The sequence below is a fragment of the Alternaria arborescens genome (assembly GCF_004154835.1).
Source record: "Alternaria arborescens strain FERA 675 chromosome Unknown contig_5, whole genome shotgun sequence".
NCBI classification, from domain to species: Eukaryota; Fungi; Ascomycota; class Dothideomycetes; order Pleosporales; family Pleosporaceae; genus Alternaria; species Alternaria arborescens.
Genome location: NW_021167860.1, coordinates 74,384 through 99,742, shown reverse-complemented (window position 1 = coordinate 99,742; position 25,359 = coordinate 74,384). Strand labels below are relative to the sequence as shown.

The window sequence follows — 25,359 nt, the reverse complement described above, 5'->3', positions numbered from 1 at the left end:
GTCTCACAAAGTGTACGACGTGATAGGATGTGCAAGCCATACGGAGCATCTTGAGGATTCATCAGGGTACACTAGCATATAGAATATCGGTCTGATCGCCCCTCTATTTCTGTATCGTGAAACTCTGCTCGCCGACAGCCGATGATCCCCCGTCTAGTCATGGAACTACATGGTTCTTGACCTGGGTTCTGATATGAGCAATTCTGGGTCAGGGTAGTCTTGATCTAACAAGAGACGAGGTGTCAGGAACTGGACCTTTCCGGTGCTTTCTGGCCCGGAATGGGCCGGAATGGCCTTAAATACCTCTTCCCCCGCTATCCTGGCTCGATAGCGATTTGTCTCTAGTCTATAACTAACAACACTATTATTTACTATGAGCAAGTGTGCATCCAGTATTATCAACTCTATTGTTTGACACGAGGTAGCCGCAACGAATAGGTTATCGAAGTACTCGGCGTCCTAGCTAGTGTCAGGCCTGGCTGACGATATATACTATCCTGCACTATAATCAGTAGTTCACTGATTATACGTACCTTTTTGGTTGCATAGCGTAGTGGTGCAGGGCTGCGTTCTGACAGCTATGCCGTCCGCTGTCCGCCGACCAATTCCAGGGAGCAATCATGGTATGGTAATCTGTTGTAAAGGTTAGTAATTAATTTGAATAAGCAGCCTAGACGACCGTGAGGTCCACATGAACGTCTTTCTTAGGGGTACGTCGATAGGTAACGACTTGTCGTAATAAATTGCGACTTGTTCCAATAGTTCGCGACTAGTCTAAATAGATCGCGACTACTCTCAATAAACGGTAGCTAGTCCCAATGGGTAGCGACTAGTTCTAACTAAAAGTTGATAATCGACGACCGAAAACCGACAGCCGATGACCGACCTCCGACAACCGACAGCCGATAACCAACAACCGCCACCTCTGAGTGAAAACCAACAACCAGCAACCGACAACCAACAGCTCTGACCGAAAATCGATAAATAATAGCTCTGTGTGGAAATTGATAATCACTGTTTACTTGCACGTCATGTCAATTCAAGAACTCATTCTGCTATATCATCTCATCCTTGATCATGTGGAACGTACTCGGAAGCATACAGCTTCTTTCAGGTTTTGGTTTTACCAGTTCTACTTTCAATCAAAGTTATCACGACCACCCTGTAGTTACAGTTCAAAATGGCACCCTTATCGGAACCAGAGACACGCGTTATGATCAAGACCTCTTCTTGGGAATTCCTTACGCTCAACCTCCTGTCGGAAATTTAAGACTCAACCACTTAACGAGAAGTGGCATGAGCGATCAGCTGTAACGGGCTGAACGCCCTTTGGACAGCTCCTCGATGGAATCTCGGTCTACTCGCAAAATCCGGGTGCTACCTCGAGCACCCGGATTCTCTGCGCATCGTCCGAACGTCGCTCAGACGATGGCCGCAGGACCCAGAAGCTGCCTCGTGCACCTAGACCATACCGGCCCGATTGTTACTCAGGCAACTAGCTTGTATATAGATAACCACGTAGCTAGGAGCTTAGCTCCCTATCGAATACAACCTCTTGTATACCTCGCGATTGCTCTACGGAGCGCAGCCCCTTACATCAGCAAAGTCATACGGACCATGGTGTTATTCCATCCCTTGATCATTTCCCTGGTTCAATCAGAATGGTTATGCCCACGATGAGAGCGAAGATTGTCTCACTCTGAACGTGGTACGGCCTGTTGGAGTGGCAAGCATTACCGGGCTGCCTGTTCTCGCATGGATACATGGCGGTGGCTTCCAAGAGGGCGGAAGTGCGGATCAGAGATACAGCATGTCATTTATCGTGCAGGAGTCTGTCAAAATGGGCATGCCCCTCATTGCAGCGAGCTTCAACTGCAGGCTCGGGGGATCCGGTTTTCTCCCTGGCACTTCTGTCAACAAGTCCAGGGTCGCCAATCTTGGCCTTCACGACCAAATGATGACGCTGCGCTGGATTCAAGAGAACATTGCCGCATTTGGTGGAGATGCCTCGCGTGTGACAGTCCAAGGAGAGTCAGCCGGTGCTTTCTCAAATTGTGTGCATTATCTTACCAATGGAGAACAAGACGAAGAATTGTTTCATGCGGCGATTGCTGAAAGTGGTGGGCCAGTACTCGGTGCTCCTCTCACCACATCAGACGAGCAAGACGTCATGTACGAGACGATTCTGACAGGTGTTGGATGTTTGGCTATGGAAGATGGCCTGGAATGTCTACGATCTCAAGATGTCAGCAAGTTGAACCAAGCTTTTACTCGCGCGTCTGGTTCATACGTGCCCATCATGGACGCAGACCTAGTTACCGATTACACTTCTGTTGCTCTGCGCGAAGGAAGGTTTCCAAAACGTCCACTTCTCATTAGAACTTGTTACAATGAAGCAAGCTCCATTATCGTTGCGAGTCGCTTTGCTGCAAACACGTCTGCTGATTTTCGAGATTACGTTGGCGGGTCATGGAAAGGCATCTCAAGCACCACTATCGATGGCATCGTGGATGAATACGTCAACAAAATGTCAGAGGAAGAATTGAAAAAGAGTCTCGGCACGATACGCCAGTCACCGGGTCCTCAGTATGGATCTTTATTCGGGAACTTGGCTATGTACCAAGGTGATACGATATTCGATGCCACAAGACGGTACACTACGGAAGTCTGGGGACAATACAGGGTGCCCGTATACAGGTATCGTTTCAGCGTAGTTCCAAACGGTATCGATTCTGAGATCCTAGGCGTTCCCCATTTCCAAGAGATACCTTTTGTATTCCGGAATTTCGATGGCATAGGACACGAGGTTAACAGACTTGCCTCTGCTTCGGTCAAACCCCGTCAGAAGTACTTGCAAGTGAGCAATCTCATGAACCGCATGTGAATCAGCTTCGCGAACGAGCATTCGCCAAACGGCCACGATCGTAAGTCCTTACGCCCTCAAAGATACGTAAAATAGGAATAACATGACACAGTCGAAAACCTCAATGTGACCTGGCCCACCTACAAGCCCGACAAATGCGGTGAACATGCTATTTGGCATTGATGAAACGAAGCTGGAGCAAGACACATACAGAACTGATGCTATCCGTTATATCATTAAGTCTCTCGGTGATCTACGAGTATGATTGCGAAACATTGCACTGCGTTTTGGAACGCATAATCTATAGCTAAGGAAGCCTTAAATAACTGCATGAAACATCCTACACCTCGTGATTGCTGTCTAATGTTGAATGAACGTATCTGTGTGTATAGTTGAAATACGCACAAGAATTTGTATATCGGTCTCAAGAAGCTGGAGGGTATCGTCTTTGTGGTTGTATCTTGGGCGTTGGTATGTAACCTTGCATTGCCACACGACATGTAGTACATATCAAGAATAGATCTTGTATCGAAATAACGTATTCTAGATCGAAGTCTCGGATTGCTCTCATTGAAACGGTATTCCATCGGGAAAGATTGCATGCCAATCGAAAATATCCATAAAACCATCGTCGAGAGGCATATCTGCTGATAGAGGTGTTAACGGATCACGTTCTGCACCAAAGGAATCACCATCTCGCGTTGGTGGGTTTTGCTTTTGTTGTCGATGATCCACCTTCCTCTTGACTGAGTCCAAAGCAGTCCTCACTGCCCTGCCTATCCAAGCAGCAAAATTCCATGTCTCCTCCATCTTCTCCAGGCTCTCAATCAATTGATTGATAAGAGTGGGTAAGTCGATTGCTATATCAGACGCCGCAATAGAGCTTTTGCCAGCATAAAAGTTCAATAGCACAGCCGACGCATGAAAGAGAGCAGTGGTTCTATACACGGGTTAGATATAAGCAATCGGTGTGTTACCTAACCCTAAACTCTGTTACTTACGTCCAACCCGGACAGATAGGTAGAAACTGATGTGAGTCAAGATAACGTACGACTTCACACATGTCAACCACTGTAACAAGAAGGGCTTCTTCGTCATATATCCGCTTCTCATGTCGAATGCGACCAAACACGATTCCACGGTAGAAAATCAACCGGTTGAAGAGAAGGCGCAGCCGAAGCAAAAGACTGAAGATTGGATGAGGTGAACTATCGTCAGCCGGTATCTGGTGTTGAGCAAGGGGGAGAGGTTTGACGATCGTGTTGTAGTGCCTCAGTTTGTCTTCGACGACATTCAAAGCTGCGCTTTGGTTTGTTACAGGCCGAGCTGCGTAGACGGCTCTGAGAATTTCTCGAACTGCTTTGCTTTAGCGGATGCCTCTGCCAAGACCGTTGCTTGCGAATGACCACATACGAAACAACATGAGAGATAAAGAAGTCGTCATGAAATCAAGTTCAGCAGATTGGTAGTGAGCTGCGGATGGCGTTATTAGCGAAGTGACACAGCTTTCAAAATAGCGACGTTCAGCATGTAGCTGTAGTTCGATGTCCTCCTCTGCAAGAGTCATCGGACTGCCAACTCCTGTGGCGGTCATCGCGTCACATGCCTTGCCTCCAGTATCAGCAAAGATCTTATAGAACGGATTGCAACGCGCCAAGTGCGGGTTGTCATTGGCATGTACTCACCAAAAGCAGCAATGCAAGACGGCTTCGCCTCAACACGTCTTCTTCAGACATCCGTATCGTCTGTACCCTGTCAAAAGCAACGCCGTCAGAAACAGAACAGGGAAAAGAAAGGTGAGAGTTGGAACCAACCTTCTGAAGAGCCCCATCCCCACACCTACATTCATAGCCCTTCCTATCCAGTACCTTGGATTCCGCTCCACCGTCCACGTCTGCCACATCTGTGCCAGCAACAAAAAGCTCACCAACTGGGTCTCGTGGTCATGCTCCAGTCCAAAGTCAGCCAGGAGCCGCGCCTTTTGTACAAAATGGTCTGCCATCTCTCCCTTACTACTACCTGTCCCTACTCCAACGGCGATGACAAGACCCTCATCGGCGAAGTGCGACGCTAGCGCAAACATACTGTTCAAAAGCAGGGGAGAGCACGTGCGTGCTGAATAATCGCGAACCAGCGCAGCTTTGTCAACTACAGGAACGTGTGGGTGGACATGCTTGAAGAATACAGCCAACAGAGCGTGTGTGATGGATCCTCGTGGTAGCTTTAAGACGCCTTGATCTGATAGAAAGATACGCGTTGACGTATCAAGCTGGGATATCGCTTTGGAGTACCTTTCGGGAGCGTTCGTGCTGTTATTTAGCGCATGGTCTGGCCGGAGGGGGAGATGATGATTCGGCACTACATTGTAATCGCCAAAGTTTGAGTCCGACATGCTGTGGAGGACATGCGGAAATGCGGCTTTCTCATCGAGGTGCAGAATCATGGCGTGACGGCTCTGCATCCGGGGAGAACCGCTCGCCGATTGAGTCTCAACGTGACTGATGGCTCGATCGATATTCTCGCTAGTTGTCGAGTCGATTGTAGACGTCTCAAACTCCATATGCACATGCTCAGCTGCTGGTTCGTTGCTTCTGTTCCTACGACTTCATATCGGACTGTCGGTCATGTTATCACTCGATTAGTACCTCAAGTCTGAGTTATCCTACATGGTGTTCTGTCGACGCCGCGACGATCGTAGTACGCATCGGAGATTGGCATTTTTGCATTTTGTACAGGGGTATGCATCAAGAGCATCGCACTTGACTCTTCGTGAGTGACACATGGTACATGCTCTTGCTGCCCTCTGTGGACATGTTTTAGAACAACAGTACCAGAGTCATGATAGTTTGGGAAGATGTACCTGCCGCGGATGACGATCCTCGTCAACAAAGTGTGAGCTTGACATGGCGATCGATATCAGGTAGAGCAGGTGTAATGCAGTAAACTATGGCTGGAACCGGCTGGTGTTTGCTGAGGCCGTTTGTTCATCTGAATCCGCTCGATTCAGCCGTGTCTTTTGCGCAGCTGTGCCCGGTCATGCCGACGTGGCACCATTGGTGCGTTGCGGTCCGATTCGTAGATACGTTGTTCCGTTCCGCACCCCTTTATGTCGCCCATCCCCGACGTCACGTGAGGAACTTCAAAGCAGGGCGTCTTAACCTCGCGAAGAGTTTACAGCAGGATTTCTCAACAACAAAGCTTGTCTCGTGAGACAAAAGTTGCAAAGTCTATGTTTGTTGTGGGGTTATGAATACATCATTCTATATCAACACCATTGCAAGTAGCCGTAAGTAAGTGGATCCGTCAAGGTTTTCACTCATTGGCACCACAACCCGAACCAACAGAACGCCAATCAATGCATACAATTGCGTACACTTCCGGTGTAATAAGGGATCGAACCGTCAATCACTGTACCGGGAATATCCCTGGATAGCCAATCCTCATACTCGTCTATTGCACCTGCTTGATCTTGCATTGCCAGCCCGAGTTCGCCTCAAGCAGCGGAAGACTAAAATACAGGGGTTAGCAACCATGATTCATGTTCAAATAGGGTAATACTGGCAAAGAAGAAGAAAGAAACTCACCTAGCACCCAAACACCAGCCCAGCTCATTACCCTTGATCTTCTTCGCAATCTTGACCTCGCGATCAATCGGCATACCGTACCCACTCCTCAGCAGCTCGTACTGGAAGTTGAGATCCAAGCACCACTCTGGCCGGCCCTTCAACTCCTCAAGCGCCCTGGGGACAGCGCTGAAGGAATCCCAGCCCTTCTCGCCCGTGCACACCTTGTCGGCCAAGTCCTGCAGCTCACGGAGCGTAAACGACTCAGGCATACCGAGATCCTGTGTGCGGTCGTAGAAGTAGGAGAGGAGGTATACGGCTTCGGTAGCAAAAGTCTGCTCGAAAGGAGGTTGATGGACACCGCGGAAAGCGCAAGGGGCGATGGCGCACTCGTCGTCTTTGTGGAGTGTCTTCTCGACTAGACCACGACATTGGGTGGGAGAGGCGGTAGAGGGGCCAGTCATGTTGACTGTGATGGAGTCGCCTAGTGCGTGGCCCTTAGGCATCTGTACTTCGACTTCGCGGGCCATGCCGGGTGCGATGCAAGGGTTTACAATAGGCTTCTTGAGGTATTCTCTGTTGTCTTTGTTCGTCTCGTGGAGGCCGGCGAGAACAGTGCTGTGCAGGTTGTTGCGGGCTTCCATGAGGCCGTAGCCGAGGTACGAGTGTTGGTAGAGATCGAAGTCGCGGTTACCGAAGTGGAGCGTGTACTTGTGGTCTCCCTCTGCTAGCTTGGTAGGGAGGCCGCCGCGAGGAGTATCGGGGAAGGTAGGCTCGAAGATGATTTGTGTGGAGCCACCACCAAGATCGAGGACAGCAGCGGTAGGGTTCTTGTCGGGGCCGCCAATCTTGCCTAGGAGGTAGTTGACGGTGATCCATGCGTACACACCCTCCATCTCGCCAGGCATGACCTCTACACCATTCCTCTCCTCGGAGACGAGCGGGAAGGGGTAGTCGTTGTCGAGATGCTTGCGCACGGCAGCGAGGATGGCGTTGCTCTTCTCCTCGCCAAGCTTGCGGAGGCCAGCTGTAGCCTTTACAGCGATGGGTGTGCATGACTGGTATTCCTTGGGCACGTTCTTGAGCGCAACGTCCATGAGCACGTCCAGACTCTTGGCGGCAGCCTCTGGGTTATCGCCGTATGCCGAGAGGCCAGAGCCTCCCTCTCGCTTGGGTGTCATCTCGAAGTTCTCGCTCTCGAGTTCGGGGCTCGGGCCGCAGTTGTTGAACTTGTAGACGTGAATGCGCGAGCCCGTGCTGCCGGCGTCGACCATGAGAGCATATTGGATGAGCGGCTTGTCCTTGGAGTAGGACTTTGTGCATTGTGCCTGCGCATCGCCGGCTGCTGTGTTGCCGCCTGATGGATGCGATGCTGGTGGGTATGTTAGCACATGGCTTCCCAAGAACGTGTCCTCGACCTACCAGCCGGTCTGGATATGCCATCTCGCGGTGCGACGAAATACAGGACAAGCAGTATGAATGCGATGACGCCACCTGTCTTCAGGTAGCGCAACCGCTGCCCTTGGTTCATGACGGCGCTGCCCTTGTGGTCGTTCATGAATGCGTCCGAATACGTGGACCGATGTCGCGAGTGTCTGTCGGCTTTGGCGTTTGGGTCGCTGGCGTCGGCGCGGTTGGGGTCGAAGCTGCGTGGCAGGGAGACGGAGACGCGGCGGCGTGGGCCAGAGAAACTAAAGTAGGACCAGATGCCGGGACGTCGTTGGCTTCCGGGGACTTCAACGCCGCTGGACATGGAACTAGGCGACAGACGGGGAGAAAAGGGTCCACGGTTTAGGGCGTGGTCATTGAGCTGAGCTGCGTCGACAAGTTAGCCTGGGCTGTTGCGGCGGTTGTGGACACGGTGGACGGTTACGTACAACAGTGGTGACGGTTCGGAGCAGCAGGGACGTCTTTTCGATTGCGATTGGCGTTACCCAAGTCGGTTGCGTTCGTATTCGTGTGCTTTGTTGGGTGAGGTCCCTGAATCTTGGCACTAACATCTGAACTTCAGCCCTGCAGCGCCACCATCCAATGGGGCCGGCCTCGTCTGCGTCGGCTATATTTGGCGTCGCATCGCATTTGGAATGACGTGGCTGTTGATGCACTATGTTACAGATATTCTAGAAATCTCACTTGCATGATTTCACTTTCTACACTATATGTTCTCGTGTACCCGGTTAACAGCCGCCTTTTGCGTGTGGTGCGCATCGTGCGCTAGCTCTGCCGCTCGTTCCCTGGCTCGGCGCCGTTTGATCAGGGCGCACGAGCGGAGCACTGGGAAGTCGTGCAGCTGAGGAGCTGAGAGACTTTCGCGTTACGTCTTGTAACGTCACCATCGACGCGTGCGATGGTGGTGGTGTACAAGTGCTTCGCACAGATCGTGCGGTGCGTTGTTCCATGAGTCGGTCATTCTGACTCTGGCGCTTTCACCCGAAAGACAGCCCAGCTCTCTTCATAACACTCTCAAAATCTTCGAGGCTGACACCTCCGACATCTTTGCCCTGACCTTTGACCCCGCCGTTTGCCTCAAGGATCATATCCTTCAAGACGTCGTCTGGCACATCTTCTCGCAGCTCCTTTGCAACCCTCCTCAAATGCCCAAGTGTTATCGGTCCCGGGGCGCCATGCGTGAAGAGCTGATAAGCCGCGCTGACTTCTTCTGCATTGCTCTCCCCTTGGTAGTCGTCGCCGTCTTCGTCTTCGTCGGACCCTTGCTCCTTGGAGTGTATTGCGATGGCAGCGTATGAAAGGAAAGGCACAAACTCGACGTAGCCTGTATTGAGGGGATCGATGGTAGACAAGATGGACGACATCTCGGACTTGTCGGGTGTGAGGTTCAGCGAACTATGCCATCCTTAGTATATGCACATTGACGGTGAGTTCGCGCGGCTTACATGAGACATCTGCGCACGTCGCTCTTCTTCAACACACCCTCCTTAGAGCCTTCGTGTTCGGGATGCGACACAGCGAAGAGACCAAATGCTTCGCGTATCTCGGCCTCTTGCTCTGCCGTTATACCATTCTCTTTCGCGAGCTTTGAAGGGCGCTTGACAGGCGGCGCCTTCGTGGGAGGCCCACGACGTTTCGACGACTGTTGCTTGTTAGTTCTTTTCCCAGGGTGTATTGGTCTCGGAGAACTGACCATATCGCGTACCTGGTGAGGTTGAAGCGTTTCCTCGTGCTGGCGCGTGCTGTGTCGTTCGTCACTCTACTAGCTTCGATGACGCGAATGCATGGACCAATGCCAAGCGAAACACAGACCCATTTCCGAACAGTCCAATTCTTCACTTTTTCTCACCTCACTGCTCTCCAGCATGGAGCTATAAAGCCACCGCGACTACCCCGCTGTGCCTTTTCCTCTACACCTCTCTTGTTCAGCTCCTTTGTAGCTGTAGAGGCTTTCTCGACCTACTCATTTCATGACTCCGTTGCGTCGACGCGTCGAACGCGAATTGTCGTCGCAACCTTCAAACATGCTTTATCTATCATTTTGAACATTTTGATCCTTCATCCATCGATGCCAACCATACCATACCACATCATACCACACCACATCTCACCATGTCTTGTCTTATACCTGAGACAATGGAGTTCAAGCTGAGCCACGGAGGTCCATAAGACGCGTCTGTCTGACCGCCACGCGAGTTCCCACCACCAAGGAACGTGCCAAGCACCCCCATTGACCGGTCGAAGTCGCTTCTGAGCGTATCGCGATGCGCCGGTGCCTCCCACGCAAGGAATCTACTTCCATCAAATCCACATGTGTTGTCAGACAGTGGTCCGACACGGTTGAACTTCGCAAGCAGGGATTTATCCCCGACACTGAGAGAGGGCTTCGTAGAGGTCGAACCTCCTGTCAAAACAAGATGAACCGGCAGTCTTAGAACCCCGATCTCGGAGGAAGAAGCCATCAGACATGGAACCGTCTTCGGACAGTTTCCGATAGGCTGCATGGCCCTCGGCACGTTTTGCTACGAATCACTCCATAGTGGGTATACTCACCATCGGAAAATGACTAATCCTCGGTTAAACAATCGTTGATCTCTTTGCCATTCGGTCGTGTGTACTGCGGTACAGCGATCCAGCGTCCGACTCCAACCTTACGTTGTTGAGATCGCGCGTGGCCATTTCACTGCTGTTACTTGCTCTAACAGTGGGTTCCGCTGCGGTGGGATAGCAGATCGGAGTTGGACTCCGACTGATGGGTGTCATCCTGATATCAGGCTTTGACCCTGACTGTCGACACCACTGTCAAGATCTGCACGCATGGCGACCGTGGATGGGCAAAGCATCCGTCACCATTCAATGCGTGGTTACAACGTCTTCGCGATGTGTTGAGGGGTTTGACCAAAGGCTTCCTGTCGACCTGTCGGCATCTTGCCATATTGAGCTGCGAGATGTACACATCTCCGCTGCAAAGGGGACACGAGGGACTTTCGCAGTCTAATCTCTTATCCTGCGCCGCTTCTTTCGAAGGGTTGTGTGGATTCGAGTGCGACTGGCATGGTTTGGCTTCGGCCTTCTTCCATTCCGCTTCTTCAAATTGCTAGAGCCCGCCAACACGATTTCCTACGTTGAGCGAGTGTGGACACTGAAGCAAGATTGAACAACCTCATCCTACCCCCTTCAAGGTGTTTGAGGCCTCTGTTTCTCGAATCGTTGGGTCGATCACTCGGCTCAGGGTTGAGGAATAGAGGAGACATATCGTCGTTCGCGTGACCTTTCTCGTGATATATCCTATGATCGCAACCTTCCAATATGAGGTTGCGCAGCTACTGTGCAGCTATGAATGGCTGTCACGATGTTCCGTAACCACAGTTTCCAGCCACAGATTGGTGCGCCACCAGAAATCCTTCGAGACAACATCGGCCCACACCAGCCGCGATCACGTGACGTATATATATGTCATCCCTCAGAGGCTTGATAGCCCCTGAAGGATTCGTCTTAATACAAGCCTATATCGATATCTCAGTGCCTGTCCAACTACTCCTCACGATGGCCGATGCAATATGTGGTCTTTGCCGCTCATTTGCGTTGAATGATTCTCGTGCGGAGATGCTGTGCTTCTGACTCATCTTCATTGGTCGCGACCATGTTAGGCGTTCTGTCTGCCTCGCCCTGCGCAAGGCTAACGAAAGTGTTCCTCCCTGCTAGTTATGCAGGGCGAAGTATCTCCACTTTGTCCCGTCTCGTAGCGCGCTCAATGCCGCCCGGTAGCCGCGGACTATCCTCTCTCCTCTTCCACAAACGCAGACAACAACAGCCAAAACAAAATGAGAATGATGCATCAGAAAGAGACATGATTCATCCTATGGCGTCTGAACCCTCAGGGATCGGCACGTATCGTTGTACTACGTTGCGCAATGACATGATACTCTTCTTTCTCTTCTAGGCGGCGACTGCTCCACTACTATGCCGAGTATGACATGGGATTGGGTTACACTGCCAGTCAGCAACTATGGCTGCAGCATGCCTGTACTCACATCACTACTTACCGGGAACGAGAGATATTTCCGTGGCGGCTCCGCAGGCACTAATCTACATGAGGCATGTATGCTACCATCGTGCGAGAAAACTCAGGTTCGGCTTGCTACATCAGCATGAGCCCAATCTTGTTCGAAGTGTTCTTTCCCAACTCTCTCCTTAACCTAGAGCTTTCACTTCCTCGCTCATCGTCTCGCACTTTGGGTTCTATGTGAACTCATATTGCCATGGCGTTCTTAACAACTACGTCTCTAGTTCTGGCGTTTGGTACACTTGTATTATACGCACTCAGTCGCTTCTTCTCGAGCAAGAATCTTCACGACCTTCCGCTCCCTCCTGGACCTAAAGGTCTCCCCTTACTTGGCAACATCAGTGACTTACCGAAGCCTGGAATTCTCGAGTGCCATCATTGGCTGGAGCACAAGGACCGCTATGGCCCTATAAGCTCGATCACGGTACTTGGCCAGACGTTCATCATCGTCAATGATGCAGATGTAGCGGTAGAGCTACTGAGCAATCGTGCGGCTACATTCTCGGGCCGACCGCACATGGTGTTTAGTGGAGACATGTACGCTTCCCATATGCCTGCGTGTAATAACGCGATGTCTAACGCAGATGCAGGATCGGCTGGACAAGAACGTTGGCGATGCACCAACCCAATCAGACCTTCAAGCACCATCGTCGCAACATCGCTAGTGTAGCTAGTTCCAGCACCTCACTCAAGGTCTTTGATCGCATCCAGAATGAAGAAGCTGCACACTTTTTGTTGAACGTACTGGATTCTCCGAATGAACTTTTTGAACACATCAAAAAGGAAGCAGGTGCTGTGATCTTGAGAATCACGTATGGATACACGCCAAACGCCAAGGGAAGAGATCCGCTAGTGGATATGGCGGGCCAAACCATGGCCGAGTTTGCAGATTCGAGTGTACCAGGGAAATGGTCGGTGGATGTCTTGCCGTTTTGTAAGTTTCCCACTCGATTCGCACGAATACGGAAAGGATACTGATACGGAAAAGTGCGATTCCTCCCAGACTGGTGTCCAGGTACCAGCTTCAAGCGCACAGCTCGCCAGATGGCGGAACAATTGACCCGCACAGCCGAAGAGCCATACGCGTTTGTCAAGTCTCAGATGCAAGACAAGGAAGCAAAGACGTCATTTCTCTCTCAAGCCATCGAATCACTCGGATCGGACGCTTCCATGGAGTACATCCATAAATGGTCTGCCGCATCCATGTACCTCGGCGGTGCCGATACAACCGTCTCATCGCTAATGACATTCTTCCTCGCCATGGCTGTATTTCCACAAGTCCAGAAAAAGGCTCAACAGGAGTTGGATCGCGTACTCGGCGGAGAGAGACTTCCAATCACCAGTGACAAAGCAAGCTTACCGTATATCGAGGCCGTGATGAAGGAAACGCATCGATGGCATCCGGTCGCCCCGATGGCAATACCACACTGCTGTACCCAGGAAGACAGCATCAAAGGCTACAGGATACCAAAGGGTGCAATGATCTTGCCTAACAACTGGTACTCACCGTACTCATCCAGAGACTGCATATGATCAACGCTAACGGTATGCAGGTGGTTTACGCACGACCCAGCCATCTATCCAGACCCGATGACCTTCCGCCCAGAACGCTACCTCAACGACTCCACGCAGCCCGACCCACGCACATGGACTTTTGGCTACGGGCGCCGTGTCTGTCCCGGTCGGTATGTCGCTGACAATGCCCTCTTTACGACTATTGCTCAGTCGCTTGCTGTCTTCAACGTTGAAAAGCCAGTCGAGAATGGGAAGATTGTCGAGCCCAAAGTGGAATTCGAAGCGGGTGTTGTTAGTCATCCGAAGCCGTATCGTGTGAGTATAACACCGAGGAGTGAGAAGTGCAGGGAGTTGATTAGGAGGGCTGAGGAGGTGTATCCGTGGGGAGAGAGTGACGCTGAGGCGTTGAAAAGGATGAGATAGCTGCTTTTGGTAGCGTACTAGGTGGGATCTTTCGGGATGGAGTGTGTTGAGCTTGCAACGACAGGATTGGGATACGCGTTCGATGTGACGACGCGGTGTAAACCCATGACAATGTTGACACTAATGGGATTGGAACATTTAATTACACTTACTCATGCGCATGCATATTGATCATACCTGCTAACATGCACAAGGGAAACGACTGATGCAACTTACCTGCATTGAAAGTAAATCCACCTATCGAGGCGTCGCTCCGTGCCAAACGCCGTGCAAACCAGCGCAAGCCAAGGATAATGCGAATCGGTTGTTAAAGACGGGATTCCAAGAATTTGTTCATGTCCGGAAAGTGGAGGGCATTTCGGACCTTGATTCATGGAGTCGTCCCGAGGTCCCATTGACAAACAAACCAATCAGCGGGCAAGAAGCCGCGCATCCATGCATGCGGCTCAGCGCCGGCGGAAAACCGACCATGCGACTACCCCGGCTTTTACCCATGTACCCCGACTGTTTTTCCCCCGCAAAACGAAGGATCGTCCATTGAGAATACCAGATTCATGACCGGGTCCATGGATTTCAATTGCCGCATGACGTGCTGGCCGAAGTTCCGTTGCCGGCGGCACCCATAAACGTCTGCGCAGATGGTCTCGATGATGACGCTATCGGACGACAAAGATGGTACCTTCAATCAATCGCTCGCTCTTCTTCGGGGCTCTCGCAGCCTCATTGAAGGCAGAGGCTGCTCACATCTCCTCTTCCTCCAAGCCGATCGCCATATCCAAAGCAGCTCCCAACACGGCTGGCATTCCTCTGGACTCTTTTGTCTCATTCTCTTTCGAGTTCTCATCATGGCCCGATTTCGCTGGTATGCTTACTGCCATGTCAGGAATCATTGTGGAAACCTTACTGACTTGCAATGCCTACAGGCAATTTGTCGCATCCGAACGCGTTCACATACAATCTCATGAGCAACCTTGGCAAACTTCAAGGTTCATTGCCAATCGCTCGAGTGGGCGGCAATACACAGTACTACTCCACGTTGATCATGCCTGGGGACATACATAGCTGACTCAGGGTTAAGGGATATCGCCATCTTCGATGAATCGCAGAAGACTGGCCTCGTCGGCGTCATCCGGCCAAACGTCTCAGCCGACTACCCGACCATCATCACCATTGGCCCGTCCTATTTCGAGTCTTACAAGACAATGCCCAAGGGCACCAAATTTGTCCACGGCTTCAATATGGGTGCCAACTCTAGCGCTGCAAGAGCCGCGACTTGGGCATCTGTATCGTATGCCTGCAAAGCGATAGGAAGCGACCTTTTGTTTTGGGAATACGGCAACGAGCCTGATCTCTTCCATGCTTCCGGCTATCGACCTGACAACTGGACCGAAGCCGACTACGTATCTGAATGGCTAAACGGCACCACTGCCATCGAAGAGGCGACCAAGGCAGCCTGCCCAGATCTTGGGGGAACCAAGTTTATGGCACCGAGTTTCGCAGGCGTCGCGCGCAATGACTACTTCACTTTAGATCCAGTGGAAGTGTTCAGACAAGGTCTGGATGAGAAGCACAACATTGGCTTAATTTCATCCCACAACTACATGGGTGTTTCCACGAACCCTGGCATTACCTTGCAAGGCACATTGATGAACCACAGTAGCGTGGTAGATAAGGCGAACGCTCAGCTCAATGTTTCAAGAGGTATCAAGGAGCTAGGACAAGCGCTCGACCCAAACGTCCCATTCATCATGGGCGAGCACAACTCGCTCGCCCGACAAGGACGACCGGGCCTGAGCAACAGCTTCGGTGCTGCCCTGTGGGGTGTGGACTGGAACGTCTATCTTGCATCGCAAAACCTTTCCCGCTCTCACATGCACCAAGGCACCAACTACCGGTACCAATCCTGGCAACCGATCGAAACCAACATCACAACCCGCGGCACCAAACCGCCTTACTACGGTAACCTCGCCGTCGCAGCCTTCATGCACAAGCCCTCGCCCTCGTCTCGCCTGCAAATCTCAAGCCTCGCCTCCTCGTCCATATACTCGACCCAATACGCTGCTCACGTCGACGACACGCTTGCCCGCCTGCTTCTCGTCGATTTACACACGTACAACACCACCGCAGACAACAACTATACCGACGCTTTCCCGCGGCCCTCCGAAACGTACTCGTTCCAGCTACCGCGGGAGTGCAAAGGCGAAGCGCACGTGCAGAGGCTGTTGGCGAATGGAAGTGATGCCATTTCGGGTATCACGTGGGATGGATACAGCTATAATTATGAGCTTGATGAGGGGAAGCCTGTTCGCCTGGGTAATGTGACATGTGGGGAGAGTGTCAAGGTTGATGGGAAGGGTATGGTGAGCGTAAAGGTGCCTTGGAGTAGTGCGGCGATTGTTAGTGTGGACTGCTGAGAACTTCTTGGTTATGAGGCTCGATAGGGAGATGAAGACTACCAGCGCATGTGTGCTGGTTGTTCTGTCTTCTAATAATGTAGCTTTCCATGATAGGTTGAACAATCTTGAGGACTACATCTACGAGTTGTGTTAGCTTTCGCGGTTGAAGTGTGCAAGGATTTTATGATCACACTTTGGGCCAGTTTGCGTAAGAAACGCCTCCATTTTAACTCTTATCCGTACCGAGTACCGTTCTTGGCGTCACCGGTGGATATCGCCATTGGACATCCTCTATCCATCGCATGTATCCGGATAAACCTCTCGTATAGCAAGGTGAAAGATGTGACGACCCGGGTGTGTTGACATGGAACCTTAACATTGACAAACAAGCATGGTGCAAACCTGACTCCGAACTGGAAACTCTCGTGAGATAACTGCTTGGCTCGGGAGTCAAAGTTGGAGTTGACATTGAGGTGGCCAAGATCCAAATGCAACGGTCGCCTGTCTGTGGTTGGTGTGACCATGTCGGCGCATGCTGGCGTCTTGTTCTTAGGTCGGTGAACGGCGGCGAAGCCTGTTTATTGTCACTCATCCATTCTTTTGTTTCCCTGCCCTACGATCTAGCTCGAACCTCAGCCGGAAAAATGCAGCCTGATCGATTTGCCCGAAAAGAAAAACGACCATGATGTGCGGATACATATAGAGCCACCCGAAGCGCATAGCATTGCAAAGTGACATCCCACCATCTGCCCCAGTATCTGGAGCAGCATATCCATCTTCAATTGGTCCGACTGATATGTACACCACCGTCGCCTGACCTTTTCTCAATCCTCACAGGGAAACTCGAGGTTCACATTTTTCTGGCAACTCCAAACATACCCTAGCCACTCCCCATTCTCGTCCGTAGTTTTAGTCCACCACCACAGACATGGCTGTGAGCAGCGGCAAAGTAGTGATCTGGCGTCCGGGTTATCACAAAGAGATTGTATACGGCATTGAAACTACTTACTCATAGGACATGGCCAGGATCCTGGCGACATCGGCTGTCATGTCGCGCCTTTCTCGAGGTTTGCCTAAGGGCCAATGGCGGCGCAAAACAGGATTCCATGGGGGCAACTGGTCGCGCAAAAGAGGTTCCCATTTCTCGTGATTTGACTTGCCCACATGTCCGGAAATCGTGACCTTTTGGATGCCTCGAAGTAACTCATAACCCAGCGTCAGAATGACGTCGACAAACTTCTTCTGAAAAAAGCCCCGAGGGTGATCATGAGACCATGGATCCCACTCCGTGATCTCGTAATAAGTCGGATAGTGATGAGACCTCATTATCTGAAATTGAAGGTTCAGATGCTGCAAAGTGTGTATATGACTTAGCAACTTCAAACCGCTTAGGCGCCTGCTCCGCTTGTTTTTCCGGATCGAATTATCCGTCGCTCTGTACCCGACGAATTTGAGATACTCGTAATTGATAAAACTCAAGGATATGCGGCTCAACACCAAAGGATCTCGAGCTTCGAATACATGCCCCAGCACTTGTTGGTCTGTACAGTACTTTCGCAAACACCATACAGCCTCATCAAATACATCCAGCTTGTTGAATCGCTTTATGGATTTGCCCCACACAATGGGCGCGAATTCTTTGCGAATCTGACGATTGACACGCAGTAAACTCCTTGTAGATGCTTCTTCTGCCTCAGTCGGACCCAGGCCGACATGTGCATTTTCTGGCAAGCCATGATGGATCAACTGCGAGTCGCAACATTGCTTTTGGACTTTTGCGAGAGTCATTGGGTAGATGCCGGTAGATATGCCGTCGAACCAGGTCTTACGGCGCAACTCATTCTCCAGGTGAGTCCGAGCTTTGAACTTGTTGCGGTACTGCCCAGGATACCTTTCATGCCATTCAACTCGATCCAGACTACGCCGAGCGTGGTTGTAATATTCAGGCCAGATTTGCTTGCCGACCACATACTCGTACACCATCAATCGTAGATCCAGAGGGAGGTCGAGGAATCGAAAAGGCTCTGTCGGAACGTATGGTCTAGGCTGCTGTTCACCATATCGCGCTCTCAGCCATTCCCTAGCAGATGACCAAAAAAAGTCTTCGACTTTGCATTCGAGATCGCTCGATTCCGGACGTCGGAAACTGACGTTCCGATGCCCATAACGAGCACATTCGATACCGCTTTCTTCCGGATCTAGGGAGCTGGAGCTATGATGACACAAGCGTAGCTCCAATTCAGATCTGTTATCAAGAGGTCCTCGACGGATCTCTAACGTGAGTACAGTCTTGCGTGCTGGAATGTACAGTTTGTACTTCTTGCTGATGTCGACTATGCCAAACGACGCTGACGTCCGGCATTGCATGATCACGTGCCCTTCTAATGCCGTAGCAAAAGTAGTGCTTCGCCTGCATTCCTCCTGAATCAAGGAGTGCAGAGAGGCAAGCATCGTAACCTATGGAGACCGGCGGGAGTTGGTTAAAGTTCAGCGAACGAAGGCTACATACAAACCCGTAAAGCTTCTGGTCCACGAATGAATTCAACGACGGCGTCTTGGTCAAAACGGTATTTCAACAGATGAGCGTCAATGGTTGCATTGTCCAAGATATAGTTGGGGCATTTTCAAAAGATCAGAATAACGAGATTGATGTGAAAAACAGGATTGAGAGGCATGGTGTTACAGGGTTAGAGTAACGAAGGAGCAGACTGAGGCAAAAGCTTTGGGTGGACTTGGAAAGATGGAAGGTAAATCCGGAAATGTTTCCAACACCGCTGCTCATAGCATTTAATAAATACCCTAACCCTAACCCTAACCCAAAGGAGATCGTAGTGACACATCATGAGATGGGGGAGACGGAGGACAAGGAGGACGTGGCGGACGCGGAGGACATAGAGGACATAGAGGACAGGGAAGAAACGGAAGAGATGGAGGGCATGGAGGACATGGATGTGACGGAGTGATTTCGTTTCGAAAAGGTGCCATTTTCGTGTATATCAGAGTCGAATTCTATACGTATCACCACCTACCGTACGTCCTCACCAAACGTGTTATGCCTCAAGCAAGCCCATCACCTCCTTCACCATTAATCTATCCTCGGCAGCCTTCGCTTCAACCTTCCCTATCGTGCCCGCGGCATCCATCACCTTCCATGTGTCCCTCAGCTCACCTTGCAGATCGGCACCATATACCAACCAGCCAACACAGATGATGCCCATCTTCTGATTCTCGCTCCACTGCTCCTCACTACTGATGTTTTCCAGCAGCGAAGCCAGTAGCTCGCCCTGCTCCGCTTCCGGTAGCTCAGACCCCGAAGACAGTGCATGCGACACATTTGCGCTGTGCTTCTTCATCCTTATCTGATGATTGGAAGATGTTATGTTCATCGCCAGGCTGAGGGCCGAGGCTTTGAGCGCGGGGTGTTTTTCGTCGAGTAGGGCGGTCGTTAGGATTGAGATGAGCGTGGACGAAAGCGGTGGAGCGAGGAGATGTGGTACGAAGAGCGGCGAGGTGAAAAGATTACATGCGAGATGTAGCGTCGTAAGTCGGAGCGGGTAGGGCGCAGATCCGCCAAGCTTGTCTACGTGGTCGAGAAGATGGTGGATGGTTGCTGGTGTGCCTGTGGTTCCTTTGTGTTCTTCTGCAAAGAAGCCAGCTACACGAACGTCGATCAGCGATACTCTAAGCAGGTCGAGTGCAGTGAAGAGAAGCTCTGGTGGAAGGACTGAAGTGCTTCTCCTCAGGAATTGGGCAAGCTGCGGAAGATCGCCTAATGGCGCTTCCATGGCTCCAGATTGCTCGCGCATCTGGAGGAAGGACACAATGGATGATACCGCCGGATCTTTCCCAGCATCTCCCATCTTCGCGACCAGCTTCTCCATTGGCGGCACCTTTGCGAACTTGACTGGTCTTTGACTTTGCCGCAACAGCATTGGTGTGCTCTTCTCGAGATGAGGATGGGTTGGGAATGCAGCGTTTACGAGCATCTCCACATTGTTCCGCAGCTGCCTTGGATCAGCTCCACTCCACTCATCTCGCTTCTCGCCTCTGAGGTATGTTATGAAAGTTGGTGTCGCGCGAACGTTCGGATAACGGGTGCTAATCGAGCGCTCGGCGTGGCTGAAGTCTATCTTGATGAAGACACACTTTGTACCGTTTTCGGCGGCGAGATCGTCGTACGGCTGATATACCAGTTTACATGGCGCGCATGTAGAGCTCGTAAAGAAGATGATGGCACATCGATCCCTGGCTAGGTCGAGAAGGCGATCTACGTCTTTCAAGGCTGTTATGTTGTTGACCCTACCCGTGTTCATCTCCAATGCGCTTCCTCCAGAAGAGGCTCCGTTGGATGTGTTTCCATTCGAAGTCTTCGAGTTGGCTTGTGGTTGTACTGGCTGCGGTGTTGGTGCTTGCGTGATGGGTCGCATGGCGGCGTCGATTTGCGGCCGTAGCATCTGCCCGAACGGCGTATTGAGGACGGTCTGTGGGAGCGATGTAATGTGGTCTGGTATCCCCTTGCCTACGAGAAACATGGCGAAGTCGTTGGAGAAGTTGTTGCAGTTGTGCGCAAATAGATCGTAGGCCTGCATCTGCCGTCAGCGTAGTCTAAGAATAAGTGTTAATTGGAATAGTACCTCAGGGGTATAAACCTCCTTCAAAGACTCGAGATACTCCAATACAACTTCCATGGGAAGTGCAGTTTGCCCAAGCTTGATGACTTCCATAGGCCGGCCATGATGTGTAGCTCCCGCCTGACATGTCTGTACGCCTTGGCCGTAGTAGTACTCTATGCCATCAATCACGATGGAGGTATGATATACAGCATCGATCTGTATGCCTAGAAACTGCATCGACATGCTCCGTGCAAGACCCTGTATGCAGTTAGTCCTGGGCGATTCTAGAAAGCATCGCGAATGCGCGTGCCTGTACACCTGCTCAAAGCACTTACTTGAGAAAGGTCATACACGTATAATTGGACATCCATGTTGGAGACTGTTTGCGAACGTTTACGAAGCGGTATCGCGCTTTGTTGGTACGTGAAGGCGTGGTTCGAAGTCGTAGGCAGCTAACAAGGTGACGTAGAACATTCGAGATGTCGCGAAGGCTGACGAACGTCAAAGCGCCGGCGCGACCCGCGACCCGCGACATCGCGTTGGCACATGAACTGCTGGGCGCAGTCCAGGTCAGTCACTGTCGTCATTCCATCGGTTGCTAGAATGCCGACATTGACTCGAGAATGTGTCTGTAGGTCTTGCGTGTGTTGGGGGGATGCGCCCAGGCCTTGGTGATCTGGACGGCCGACGTTATGCCGCCGCCATCTAGCGCCGCCGTGGCCATGCAATGATACGACCCCGGCCATCTCCATCTCCCTGCACTCGATTACGTCTTATCTGAATCTGATTACATGCTGCCATCGAAGTTGGTGCCACGGAGGTAGCGGTGCCTCAGTCAGGAACTCGCGCGGCTCGTGTAATGCCCATCCTGCTTCCCAGTCATTCGGCGTCCATCCTTCATGCTCTCGCAACAGTTGCTCAACATCGTAAGGTGCGCAAACAGGAAAATTGGTCCTGATGAGAGAACTGTGCAGTGAGATAGCGCCAACTGCTTCTGGAAAATCTTCATGGATGAATCCCGCAGTATGAAGCCGCTGCTCGAACCAAGAAGGTCGTGGTAAGATTCTACGAGCATAGCAAATGTCAAGAGCGGTTTGCCAAGCAGCATCGCGTTGGATGATCTTGAAGACTTGTGACGTTTTTTCGGGCAAGGGGTCACCATCGAGGACGAGGGTGAAGGAACCATGTGGCATACCGAGCGAAGGGAGAGCCCTAGCCTCAATTATCCATGTACCTACGCCCTTGCTGATGGAGTTAGCGTCGCAGCCGTCGAATGTCTGATACCCTTTGTCAAGGAAGTCTTGGCACCCACTGCGATGAATCTCTAGATCAGCATCGGACATGGGAAGTGCATTTCCCCAAAGGCTTACAAAGCGCTCGACCTTTAGTTGCGGGTGATTTCGACAGATGTCGATGAACCCTGTACCGTGGCTCTGAGGAAATGCGATAGATTCGCGGTCTTCGATCAGCAGGACCTTCCGGATATTATCGCGCGCAGCTTTAGGCATAGATTGCAGCAGTCGGAGAGCCGCGGAAGCTGCTGAGTAGGTGTACTTTATGTTGCGACCATAGAGGCCAGGGCCCTTCGTGAGCTCACGTAGTTCCGCGAGTTCCTCCATATGTGTTATCTGCCAGGGCATTGGCCTTGCTTCGCACAACGAGAGAGTCCGATTGTCGTCATACAAATCCTGCTCTGGAGTTCGCGCTGGGAGTGTTCCGAATGAATCTATAGGCATATAATCGAGTCCGTGTCCCCTGGCTTTAGAAAGGAATTCGGGGTGCTGAGAGACCAAGTTCAATGTGGAGGCCACGAAATCATGCCATATGGACGGAGTTAGACTGCATTCACAATCCGCAAACAGCCGGACGACTTCCCAGCCCTTCCCGTGCGCTCGCCAATAATCTATTACAGGCGCGAAGTGTGGATGTAGCGACTTCATCGCCTGCGCCTGCTCCCAACTGAGAAGGTCCGGTGCTAGTGAGTTCAACAGTATTTCTTTCCTATCGCGTATATTCAGATTGAAGAGATGAAGGAGACTAGCATGCTCCTGTGTATCGTCTGAGTGGAATGTCGTAAACCGGAGTGTGTTGACTCGCAGAGCAAGACCGTGTGCTTCGGCGGCGACATGGCGGCAAGTAAGCACCAAAGCGAGCTCGATGGGGTGACCGTCAGCGCGCCGAAGCTTGTTGGCGGCGAAATCATATACGAAGCCTCCTGCACCGCGGAAGTAGTGCTCGTAAACAAGATCGCGTATTTCGCGAGGCAATTGGAGAAGACGCGACATGGTGGGGTTGGTCGATTCAACGGCCTGCCGACAATTCGCTTTGGTGGCTGTTCCGGCGGTTAGCTGTGCAGCGCCGCTTCAACGGCAATCATGCTTACTATCGTTGAGACGCGGAAAATGGTTGCCAAGATGCTGTCGTCGTGGATGTAATACAGGATGGAACTTTCAAGCAAGGCATTTATCTAGCAAGCCGGGGGAGAACCGGAAAGACCCACGACTTTCTTGTACAAACGGAGGTGCAGCAATGAAAAAGCTCGGACACAGTTTGGTTGGTCGTACCAAGGTTGTTAGCGAGCTTTGCCGTTGAGGCCAAAACGATCTGTAACGCAAAGGCGATCGCTTCCACGGAACGAGTCGCACGACCAAAATCTCAGCATCATCACGTTCGCAGCATTCTTTGTTCACATGCACACGCACATCCACAGTACACATGAGGGAAAGAAGAGAGTTGTTTTGTGGTGGGACAAGCTCCACCGGGTAAATTTGGTGAGTGATGAACACGATGAGGCAGCTGCGCTGCCGTCCACTAGTAAGCAACGAAAAAGGCGGGGTCTCGCTACCCTGCTACCACGAATGACTTGAAACGATTAGCTAGAGACTTCAGTCAGCGTGGTACAGTGATCTGGTGTGTGGGCAAGACATACCTGGGAGCCGAAGCGAGCCACGAACAAAAATTTCAACGAATTGCTGGAGGTACACCTCCAACGCGGCTGCAGGCAGTGGAGGTTAGTGACGGATGGGTTCACGCATGGCGAGGCACATACTTCACGATATCTCCAATGGGCGGGCAATGCCCATTGGGAAGTTGGATCACGACCTACAATGACGTCAGCGAACCTGGATGATGCGATGAGGTGGTTTCAGGCTTACCAAGGTCGTGATCCAGCATTTTTAGCTCAGGTAGCGAACGGTGTGGCAGCACCGTGAGCTTTGTGCTAGTCAGTAGCCACACGGAGGTAATGTTGGAAGGCATGCAATCGTGACGCACCTCCTGAGGATAAAATGCTGCAGTTGAGACCGCCTGGAACCGAAGCGTCAGCGGAACAACCGTGCGACGGGGTTGTGGAGCCTCACAATATCCTCCATACCACACCACATTGCCAAAGCCCCAAGTAAGTACTGTAAGATCAGAATCGGAAAGACCTGGCAGACAGCTTGCGATTCTCACCTCCTTGTTGACTTGTTCCAGCTGCTGACTCCAAAGGATCACTATTTGCATGAGCTGTCTCATCCTCGTAGAGCAGCGAGGTCAGAACCACCTTCCAATGTCCAGCAGACCCATCGACATCCACATCACCGAGGTCGCCCCAGCTCCCACGGTAGGTCCGTCAATCATTGAGGTACCCGGCTTCAACAGTCCAAGGGCATGCCTCGAAAATGTGTTCTTGCCTTTCGTTAGTACCGCTCGTCTATAGTCGCGGTGCCACTAACCAGCTTAGCTCTCAACAATCCATCGAAGAAGGATATGAAGCGCCTTGTCCACCGAGTTGGACTCAGACACCGCCAGGTCTTTCACGACGGCTACAGCTGGTTCACCAAAGTGAGCCTGCTGCAGTATCTCCCTAGACAATATTTTTAAGCTCTGCTTGTAATAATGTTGCATACATGTGTCTTACTCCTCTTCATCCTAGGATACCGCACTATCCTATCCGCCATAGAGGAGAGCTGCAGGTGGGACCTTAGGCTTGCCAAGAGCTTCATCCAACAACAGATCGACGCGATCCAAGAGTTAGCAGCAAAGCAAGGACGGCCTGAGAGGAACAAGGAAGAAATCGACTTCGAGAAGGTGTTGTTGAAGGAGCTAGATAGTGTTGGTCGCAGTAAGATAGAGTGATTGGGATAGCGTACAAAAACCTGGCGTGGGTGAGGGCGGTGCTGAGGCAGCACATCGATTGCTTCGAAGCAATCCAGGTGGCGGAGGATCGGATCTGTGCCTAGTCAGTCGCTGATTCATCCTGCGTCTCCTTGTCGTGAGTCGGTGTTGTTTCGTTGTGCGCTCAGTCTGAACACCAGGACAGTGGTAGAGGGTTACGTACGGAGATTGACGCTTAGCTTGGGGGTGATTAGCTCAGATCTGCATGTGCCATCAGTAGCTGTAGACTGCTGAAGAAGTTCGATACACAAGCACCACGTACAGATTGGGATGATGTGTAATGAATAATGTAATGAACGAATGTAAGGAATGG

The 25,359-nt window shown here is 51.4% G+C and overlaps 9 protein-coding genes across 9 annotated transcripts; 5 read left to right on the top strand and 4 right to left on the bottom strand.

Annotated features, from left to right (window-relative positions):
• Positions 1 to 1,840: 1,840 nt before the first annotated feature.
• Positions 1,841 to 2,884, top strand: AA0111_g2696 (hypothetical protein; the record flags this gene model as incomplete). The annotated part of the gene is made up of 1 exon (XM_028648495.1): positions 1,841 to 2,884. The coding sequence occupies one exon, from the start codon at positions 1,841 to 1,843 to the stop codon at positions 2,882 to 2,884; it is 1,044 nt and encodes a 347-aa protein (XP_028509378.1).
• A 546-nt stretch (positions 2,885 to 3,430) lies between these two features.
• AA0111_g2695 (hypothetical protein) lies at positions 3,431 to 4,457 on the bottom strand (the record flags this gene model as incomplete). Its single annotated transcript, XM_028648494.1, has 3 exons — positions 3,431 to 3,803; positions 3,865 to 4,219; positions 4,277 to 4,457. 3 exons carry the CDS (start codon positions 4,455 to 4,457, stop codon positions 3,431 to 3,433), a joined length of 909 nt encoding a protein of 302 aa, XP_028509375.1.
• A 1,856-nt stretch (positions 4,458 to 6,313) lies between these two features.
• On the bottom strand, positions 6,314 to 9,571 carry AA0111_g2694 (putative guanosine-diphosphatase; the record flags this gene model as incomplete). The annotated part of the gene is made up of 7 exons (XM_028648493.1): positions 6,314 to 6,371; positions 6,448 to 7,798; positions 7,849 to 8,241; positions 8,304 to 8,419; positions 8,857 to 9,270; positions 9,321 to 9,517; positions 9,569 to 9,571. 7 exons carry the CDS (start codon positions 9,569 to 9,571, stop codon positions 6,314 to 6,316), a joined length of 2,532 nt encoding a protein of 843 aa, XP_028509376.1.
• Positions 9,572 to 12,137: 2,566 nt separating this feature from the next.
• AA0111_g2693 (O-methylsterigmatocystin oxidoreductase) lies at positions 12,138 to 13,879 on the top strand (the record flags this gene model as incomplete). The annotated part of the gene is made up of 4 exons (XM_028648492.1): positions 12,138 to 12,478; positions 12,532 to 12,875; positions 12,930 to 13,440; positions 13,495 to 13,879. The coding sequence occupies 4 exons, from the start codon at positions 12,138 to 12,140 to the stop codon at positions 13,877 to 13,879; spliced, it is 1,581 nt and encodes a 526-aa protein (XP_028509381.1).
• Positions 13,880 to 14,551: 672 nt separating this feature from the next.
• On the top strand, positions 14,552 to 16,293 carry AA0111_g2692 (Beta-glucuronidase; the record flags this gene model as incomplete). Its single annotated transcript, XM_028648491.1, has 2 exons — positions 14,552 to 14,741; positions 14,951 to 16,293. 2 exons carry the CDS (start codon positions 14,552 to 14,554, stop codon positions 16,291 to 16,293), a joined length of 1,533 nt encoding a protein of 510 aa, XP_028509382.1.
• Positions 16,294 to 19,034: 2,741 nt separating this feature from the next.
• AA0111_g2691 (hypothetical protein) lies at positions 19,035 to 19,238 on the top strand (the record flags this gene model as incomplete). Its single annotated transcript, XM_028648490.1, has 1 exon — positions 19,035 to 19,238. One exon carries the CDS (start codon positions 19,035 to 19,037, stop codon positions 19,236 to 19,238), a length of 204 nt encoding a protein of 67 aa, XP_028509379.1.
• An 87-nt stretch (positions 19,239 to 19,325) lies between these two features.
• Positions 19,326 to 21,259, bottom strand: AA0111_g2690 (hypothetical protein; the record flags this gene model as incomplete). The annotated part of the gene is made up of 3 exons (XM_028648489.1): positions 19,326 to 20,858; positions 20,910 to 21,146; positions 21,224 to 21,259. 3 exons carry the CDS (start codon positions 21,257 to 21,259, stop codon positions 19,326 to 19,328), a joined length of 1,806 nt encoding a protein of 601 aa, XP_028509380.1.
• Positions 21,260 to 21,661: 402 nt separating this feature from the next.
• On the bottom strand, positions 21,662 to 23,173 carry AA0111_g2689 (hypothetical protein; the record flags this gene model as incomplete). Its single annotated transcript, XM_028648487.1, has 1 exon — positions 21,662 to 23,173. One exon carries the CDS (start codon positions 23,171 to 23,173, stop codon positions 21,662 to 21,664), a length of 1,512 nt encoding a protein of 503 aa, XP_028509664.1.
• A 1,217-nt stretch (positions 23,174 to 24,390) lies between these two features.
• Positions 24,391 to 25,007, top strand: AA0111_g2688 (hypothetical protein; the record flags this gene model as incomplete). The annotated part of the gene is made up of 3 exons (XM_028648486.1): positions 24,391 to 24,551; positions 24,599 to 24,735; positions 24,790 to 25,007. The coding sequence occupies 3 exons, from the start codon at positions 24,391 to 24,393 to the stop codon at positions 25,005 to 25,007; spliced, it is 516 nt and encodes a 171-aa protein (XP_028509663.1).
• Between the last annotated feature and the right edge of the window lie 352 nt (positions 25,008 to 25,359).